Source organism: Martes martes (genome assembly GCF_963455335.1).
Source record: "Martes martes genome assembly, chromosome: 9".
Taxonomy (NCBI): Eukaryota; Metazoa; Chordata; class Mammalia; order Carnivora; family Mustelidae; genus Martes; species Martes martes.
The window spans coordinates 65,427,273-65,436,031 of record NC_137896.1 but is presented as its reverse complement, the minus strand read 5'-3'; the positions used below and the strand labels follow the sequence as shown (position 1 = coordinate 65,436,031).

General features: G+C 43.8%; 1 protein-coding gene across 1 annotated transcript in view; it reads left to right on the top strand.

Moving 5' to 3' along the window:
• Positions 1-3,072: 3,072 nt before the first annotated feature.
• TMEM131 (transmembrane protein 131) overlaps positions 3,073-8,759 on the top strand; it is a 229,654-nt gene continuing 223,967 nt past the window's right edge. Inside the window, exon 1 of the mRNA XM_080813933.1 lies at positions 3,073-3,471. Within this exon, the coding sequence (XP_080670059.1) occupies positions 3,291-3,471 (181 nt within the window). The 5' untranslated portion in view covers positions 3,073-3,290. The remainder of the gene's footprint in view (positions 3,472-8,759) is intronic.

Sequence of the window (8,759 nt, the reverse complement as noted above, 5' to 3'; positions counted from 1 at the left end):
GAGGACTTCCAACAGTGTTTTCTCCTCTTGGTCCCAAACTTTAAATTTATTTTTATTAAATGCGAGTATTCTTGTAAGTGTCCTCAAATATCTTGTGAGTGAAGTGGGACCATAAATCAATCAATGATCTTTGAAACTGTCACTGTGCCTTATATGGTGTTTTGAAAAAAATAAGTACTCTAGCTACCTCTGACAATCTCCTACTATGTGCCAGGCAGAGTCTGTATGTTTACAAACGTATCTTGCTTCATCTCCCCAAATTTATTAGGTATCCTTTTATAGAAAAAGAAAGTGAGGCCAGAGAAGTTGAGCAATTTGCCTATCATCATATAGCTAATAAAGGCAGGGCTGGGATTTAAGCCCAAATTCATCTGTGTTCCTTTTAACTCTGCTTCTATTAGTAGTTTACTAATCTGGCGAGAGAGCAAAGCAAGTAGGGATGAGGACTCCCAACAGCCTATAGTTCCTGGCTTATATCAACAGTTTTCAAACTTGAGCATGTCCTAGAATCACGCAGGTGGCTCATTAAAACAGACTGCTGGGGGGGTGCCTGGGTGGCTCAGTGGATTAAAGCCTCTGCCTTCGGCTCAGGTCATGATCCCAGGGTCCTGGGATAGAGCCCTGCATTGGGCTCTCTGCTCAGCAGGGAGACTGCTTCCTCCCTTCTCTCTCTCCGCCTGCCTCTCTGCCTACTTGTAATCTGTCTGTCAAATAAGTAAATAAAATCTTTAAAAACAAAACAAAACAAAAAAAAACCAGACTGCTGGGCCTCGACCCCCAGGTGATGCAGATGATGCTGGTCTAGCACTTTGAGAATTGCTGGGTTAGCAGATTTTCCCTAATTTTGCCAGCTGAAGAGCCTGCCTCCACCTGCCAAAATGCCCAGATCTCTCTGATTCCTCAAACGGGACAAGGGAGGTCTGGAGCTAATCAAGAACTTCAGAAGGGTCCTTGGTGATCATTTCTTGTTTTAACTCCTAGTTCTCTGCTTCCCAAGGCACTTGAGTGTTGGGGGAGAGGGACTAATGGGGTGATGGTGGCTCAACCCGGAGTGCTCAACATAGTTTATCAAGCTGTCTAGTAAGTCCTTCTTCAATTTATTCTCCCAGCAGTCTCCTTTTTCTTTCTGGGAAACAAACTTCCATTATTACCGCTCTGGTTCCCAATGTCCATAGGTACAGGGAGGGTTCAGGTACAGTGGGCCCTAAAAGCTTCTCCAACTACTGGGGAGAGGAGTGCTCATTAAAAACAAGATTAAAGCTTATAAATACACATTTAGGTGGAAGGCCTTGGAAGGAACTTATGCAGAGGAGGAGCCCTAAAACTTAAGCTTCATTAGTTTCTTGGGAAATAGGCAGACATGTTTGATCAGAGTCCAATGTCTAAGCTCCAATTACAGACATATGCAAGTTATTTCCCATGTGGCTCTTGAGCCTCAGGCTAATCAGAGGATGTGGTTGATTCCTGTGTAAGAGAACCTGAGCATTTCATAGTTGGAGAGACTTGTCTGCCCTAAACCTGGTAATGGGGGGAGGGTTGCCAATTCTTTGTGCCGCACATTGGAAAGTACTCTTTGACCCAGCTAAGATACTCACTCACTTTGCCTTGGGCTTGATTTCTTTAGTGAGTTAAAAGTCTTCCAGAAATCTTTCCTTACATATACAAATACAGAAAATCCACCTTAGATAATTATTCCTGCATTACATCAAGAACAAAATTTGATTAATTTTAACACTAATATTCAGGAAAAGAAAATTGTTTTTCAAAATCATTAGGGTAAGGCTATAAAAATATATTAATAAAAAAACTTAAGTGCTTGCTTGACAAAGACTACTGCATAGGGCAGCACTTTGAGATCCTTTTGTAAGCCTTTCTGAAATTTTATTTTCCTCTGTAGTTTGTTCTCAGATGTATTGGTGTGGACGTAGCCTTAAAAATACACGGACTCACTCAACCAATACTGCGAAGAATAAGCAAATGGAATTGGGGACTCTGGAATTGGGGGAAGTTACTAAGATAGTTACTAAGTTAAGGGAAGTTATTAAGACGAATAATGAGGGACTCTCAAGGAACTTAAATTTTGTAGGGAAAATCCACGCCCACCAAGAACCGCCACCTAAGGTAGAAAGAGGCATGAGAAGGCTTCCTGAAGGAGCCTAAAGAAGGCGTTTGATTTGGGCCTGCAGGAACTAACTGTGGAAAACGTCTTAAGAATTATTCCAAGAAGGACAAAGCCAGCATGGCCACTGGGCACTTTCTAAAGAACAATCTGCCCTCCCCGTCCAGGGTCACTGCTGCTTTAAAAACACACTGCAAAGGGATTTCCCGCAGCAGAGCAGGCACAATTCCAAGAGCAAGATGATTCCATTAAGCGCTGGGTAGTGTGTCATGAAGATATAACGATGAATGGAGAGGGTCAAGTCCTAAACGAAGCGCCACCAGGAACTGAATCAGGCCACGAGTATACTCAGGCGACCCGAAAGGCGGAGGTGGGACCAGGAGGAGTCACTGGAATGGATTTTCCGCGCTGGGCCTCGAGGTCCGGATGCGCACTCAGTCCTCTGGAAGGCTCTCGCATTGCAGTACCGGAGATGCAAGGGGTTAGTTCCCGCGTTGGAGCAGCAGGCGAGCCTCCCCCAGTACCCCGCAGTTCCTCCCAGCCCCGCCCACGCCCCAAGGCGGCTGCGCGGCAAGGCCCCCTTATCTCCACGTGATTGCCGTCATTGCCTCTGAGAAGCGTGAACCGCCATCATAAGTCCTGGCAGCTGGGCCCGGGCCTGCTTCCCTCCTCCTTCTCCGCGGGGCAGCGGTGACAGGTTGGGTTTGTACTGCCCGTGTCCCGTCCGGCAGGTGAAGCCGTGGGCCTCCGAGAGCGGGACAAGAAATTCGGGCCCACGGACTCCGGGGCAGACAGACTGACCTCCCGGCCCCCTAGGTGACGGCACGACGGGGGCGGTGCCCAGGACCGCGCCCCGCCCCTCGCAGACCAGCGCCCAGAGCCGGCGGCCCGTGCCCGTTTCCAGTATGGCCGCCCGCCGTGCTTGACCCGTGGCCTCTCCGCTTCGACTCTCCGTAGGCGATGCCGAGGCCGAGGCCGTGACTGACACTCCTGCTCACACGCACGCACGGACCCAGACCCACGCCCGGAGCCCGAGCCCTGGGCCCGGAACCGCCCTCGCCCCCGGCGCCGCGGCCAGAGCCCGGACCACGGCTCCCGCGCCGCCCCTGCCGCCGCCTCGCCGAGAAGGGCCGCGCCGGACCTCGAGCGCGGCGGCCCCCGGCCGGCAGGGATGGGGAAGCGGGCTGGAGGAGGAGCAGCAGGAGTCGCCGCCGCCTCCACGTCCGCAGGGGCCGGTGTGGAGCCCGCGGCCAGCCGCGGCAGGAGCCCGCGGAGCGCGGCCGCGGGCCTACTGGGAGCGCTGCACCTGGTGATGACCCTCGTAGTGGCCGCGGCGCGGGCCGAGAAAGAAGGTGGGTGTCAGCCAGCCGGCATCTCCCGGGCCCGGCCCCGCGGCTGTCAACGCGCCCTCGCGGAGGCGGCCGCGGGGCTGCGAGCGGGGAGGAAGGGCTGCGGCTCGGGGCTCGGAGGGCGGCCGAGCGCGCAGCTCCGTCCGGCGCGAAGTTGCTCGGTCGAGTCCCGTCCCGAGCCGGGAACTTGCAGTTCGAATGCCAACTCGCGGCGTTGGCTGCACGGAGTTGCTCTTGTTCTCCGTGATTCCTTCCCCTTGTCTTTCCTCTTGACTCCTGTCAGTGCCATTTCAAAACTTCCTGAGTTCTCGTATCTTCTTGCCACTTGGCCCACTGTGTAGGAGGGGCATATTTTTAGACTTGATTGCTGTTAATAGTCAAATTTTAGGACACTTCCCCCCCTTTGGTTGTGATTTTAATAACGGCGGGCACACAGAAAATGTCGTAGTAAAAATAGCAAGACTGGTGGAAAGGGTTCAAAACATAGCTTACCGAAATTTCACTTTGAATTTGCTCAAACATTTCTTGGAGAGGAATCTTGTTTCTTCATCTTCTCTCTCCTTTATCGCTTTGCCGTATTGATTGTTTAGGCACCAGTTCGGTGTATATAACACAATTTTCTTTAGTTCTCTAGTAAGCTATTAGAAGTCTGTTTACATTTTTAAGATTGAGTGTCATCTTTAATGTGGAAGAGTTTAAAAACGAATACCGTTTCTAGTTTGCAAAACTTTATCTGTAATTTAGTTAAGGGCTGATCCCTATTTTTAAAAAGCTCATTAGGTTCGAATGACTGTAGAACTGGTACTTCTACAGGGTTAAAAATTATTTTGTAATCTAGAGGACCAAATCTGTAGTTGTGTTGGTACTACTTGGTTTTGAGCCTAGGGGAAATGAGTGGTCACAGACCTTTCACAAAGAAATCACTAAAAGTGAGTGGTTTTTAAAAAGCTTAGCAAAACTTGTTAGTTTAGCTTCCACTTCCCACTGTACTGCTACTACAAGAAAATAATGTCCTGCCACAGTAACTTTCGGGTTGGTGTTCTGCTTTATGACTTGTCACTTGTTACCTATGTTGAAGGCAGTATCTAAATGCAAACCAAATTAATGTTAAAGTACAAATGTGTCTCTCTACTGTTATTTATTTTTGTTCAAAGCATTACACTCTCTCATTTAACTCTGTAAGCAACCTTAGTTTGGGTTAATGTAGGTGGAAATTATTCAGAGAATTGCCATCCATTGAAAGAATTAATTGACAGAGGCAAGATTATTTCCAGAATAAAATATTGCTGCTTTAGGAATAGTCAGGCCTGTTGTTGTCATAGTTCATTGATTGGTTACAGATCTGCAGTTAGATTAATGTTACTATTGTGCGTCTCTGGTGTGCAGTATGGTCTTGCATGTAGTTGGTGTCCAGTAAAGCTAAAACAGTACAATAATTTAATGTGCATGTCTCCTTTTGTTTCAAGTAGTCCTTGGCAGGTATTGTGTCCTTTCTTTTTCTGTTCTTTTGCTTACTTTGTACAGTGCCACGCACACAGTAGGGATTTAACATTTGTTTGAGTGAATGACTATCTTCATGGGCCATTAGCACAGGGAAATAAAATAATGATTGAGTCTCGTAAAACATTAAAGTTATATTATCCTTCTGCTTTTTCCTCCCACAGCCATATATATGCTAATTTCCTGAGTATAGTTAACAAATCCCTTGTTTGTGAAATGTCAGCCTAAATTATATTTGTTATTTTCCTATTTGTTTAGTTTATAAGTTTTAGTGAACGTCTCTAATACCGATAAGTCTAAGGCTCAGATGAGGAGAATTTCTTGCCAGTGTGTGAAGTCTGAAAAGATATGGCTGACTAGTGGTCCTGGCAGAATCAAACACCTTTTATGGTGTTTGGAGATGTTGTGTCTGTATGAACAGTTTCAATGTACAGACCAGCTAGTCAAGATATTGACGGTAATTATACTAATTTAGAACATAAGTCTCTACCCATCATATATGAAATCTGGTTCTAATCAAATCTTCTGTGGAGGTTGCTCCAAAAATGGCCTATGCTTTGAGCCTTCTTGCTGATCAAACTATAGTATTGTTTTTGTTTGAGGTCAGTGGAAGAAATGAGATAGATTTTTACATGATTGTGATACCATGAGTTTGGCATCTGATGGGTCACAAATAACAGCATTTGCCCTAAAAACGTGCTGTTGAGTTTTTTTCAGGAAGCCTGGGCAGATTTGTGAAGGTAGCTGAATTCAGTTTGTCAATTTATACCTTGAGGATTTTTTGTGTTTTAGTAGTATTAACTAGTATTTCAAAGTTAAGATTTTCCTGCAATATTAATGATGGTTCTCTGGGTATTTTGTATTTTGTATATTTTCCCTCAGTTGCAGCAGAATATCACTAGAAAATCTTCACAACAAAATAAAACTCATTGTCTCTTGAAGAAAAACAGCAGAAATAGTTAAGTGCATTATCTAATGCAGTTTTTTATGTTTGGACTGGATGTTAATTTCCTTAAGTCAGAAGTGTGAGCCATTCCTTGTCTTAACATCCTGAATGTTTTAACATTCCTGTGTCTTAACATCCAATTTTACTGATCAGTGGGAGTGTATAATTACTTCAGAGAAAAGGGACCTTTAAGAATGTTTTGGCTGTGCTCTGCAGTTTGTAAGGATTTTGAAAGACTTGGGAGAGGAGGAAGTTACTATGATTACTACAAATAACTCACTTATTCTGGATTGGTGTCAAAATATTCTTTGAAGCTAAGATCTAGATGTTGAGAATAGTGGAAATTGATCTGTATAGTGAAAATATGTGTATGTGTGTTAAACATACAGTTTTTAGTAGTAGTTTGATTTTTTAAAATTATTTCTATTGATTTGAGAAAGAGATTGGAGCAGAGGGAGGGGGCAAGCAGACTCCATGCTGAGCACTAAGCCCAGTGCAGGACTCAATTACATGACCCTGAGTGGAAACCAAGGGTCGAATGCCTAATCGGCTGAGCTACCCAGGCGCCCCAGTAGTATTTTGATTTATTAATCTGCCCATTGTGGCCAGCAAAGAAGAGCTTTTTTGAAAAGCATCTTATACCAGGTAATAAAGTTCCACTGTCAGATGGGTTTTTGGAAGGCATGGTTATCTTTTATTATAAATAAAAAGCTGCATTTTATGTATCTAGTAGATATAAACTTGGACAGATTTTCAGGAATATGGTTGTTTGAGTCTGTGACAAATTTCAGTGTCACATGTATTATTGTCTATTAATGGCAAGGCAAAGTTTGATAATCTTTATTAGGACTTTTTTTTTTTTTTAAGATTTTATTTATTTGTCAGAGAGAGAGATACCACAAGCAAGGGGAGCGGCAGGGAGAGGGAGAAGCAGGCTCTGCACTGAGCAGGGAGCCCAACGTGGGACTCTATCCCAAGACCCTGGGATCATGACCTGAGTTGAAGACAGATGCTTAACCAACTGAGCTACCCGGGTGTCCCAAGGACCTTTAAATTTGTTTGCTGGATGGATTAATTTTTGTGTAGAAATTTTTGTTTTTAAGTTTGTGTTTATGACAGGCGCAGGAGGAGGGTCCAAAAGTATTTTATCTACAAAACATATGAACAAAATACTTAGTAATGAAGGTCAGAAGAGATGAAAATGTGATTAGGGAATTTGTCTTAGGATGGTAGAATTGATTAGGAGTGGTATTTTTTTTCTAATCAAATTATTACTTTTTAATGTAAAAATATTTTTAGAAGTGTTTTTCTTAAGAGTGAGTTGTTCTAATGTTTTGTATGTTGGTAGAATGGCTAATCTTTAAAGCCCAGTGAGTAGAATATTACTTTGTTAACACTGCTTCACTAATGAACTTTTGTTGGCTTACTTTTACTAAAAGCTGTTTGCTACTGCCAGAAGCTTTGGAATCCTGTAGTTGGAAAAAGTGTATCCTCTCTTTCTCTTGTTAATGACTATTTTCCTTCTCTTTATAATCCTTTCAGTGGGTCCTCATAGACACTTGCCAAAAAGATCAGGTTTGAGAGTAGATGTAAAAATCATCTAATTTGTTACCATCCGGAGTAGTAATAAGCCAGACTACTCTTGGGGGAAAATTAAATCATTGCTGAGTCTTTGATATTTTAGAATCTCTTTTTCATCTGCATGTGGCTTGAGCTTTCTGACCAGCCTTGGCAGATGGAGAGGCCATTTTTCTATGGCTGAATTTTTCCTCACTATCTGTTTTAAGCAGCATCAGACACTGTTGATAGCTGCTTCTTGGAACTTTTCCCCGTTCATTTCCAGGACTTTGTAGTTCTTGGTTATCATTCTGCCTTAGTCCTCAGTCACTGCTCTCCAGTCGCCCACTGGATGTCTTCCCTCACACGTGTGTCCAGCCACCAGCATGCACTGCACATGTCCAGGGCAGAATAATCACACCATCTCTGGTTTCCCAGTTTTACTAATGCTGTGATTGTTCTTTCTGCCACATAGGTCTTGTTTTTGACCCTTAGCAAGTGATGTCAATGTCTGTTCCCCTTCTTAGCTCTCCCACGACCTCCAGGTCGGAGGCATTGTGGTGGGCTCTCACCTCTGGACTTTCTCCATTTCTGTGCCCATTGGCTTTGTTACTCATCTGTCATTCATTCTGAACATTTAGCAACTTAAATTATTTTATGGGTGACATTTCTTCACCCAGACCGGAATTTTTGAACCTGTCAACTGCTATGTATGTACATAACAGGCATTCGGTTTTAAATGAAGGTTTACCTGAAATGATCTTATCTTTCCCCTTTACCTGAGACTGGGCTGAGAGTCAAGAGTACGGGTGAAACTTGGACCTTGGTCGCTGGTGTCATTAGGAATTCTGCTGTAATAAGACGAAGGGTGACACTACTTTTTTCTTCTCTGCATGTTGCTTTTCCTTGTAACTGAGCAATATACACTTATGTAAACCACACTTTTGTAATTTTTGGATTTTAAGGTTTCAGATTCTTATATACCCCGATCTATAAAACAGGCACAAGTAGTATTCTGAAGGTAACAGAGTTTGTAGGTAGTTGAGCCAGGTTTCCATCCAAAGCTGTCTGTTCCTAGAACCAAATATATAATCCTGGATGAGTACTTAAGGTAGAAGATTCTGATGTATACCAGTTGGATAAAGAACAGAACTGCCAGTTCCTGCAGAGGCAATGTATTCAGTATTCCAGTGAAGTGCACTTTTTTTTTTTTTGAAACGACTTTAGACATCCGTATCATCCATATTGTTAACCATTAAAATGATTACAGGCCATTCTGGATCATGTA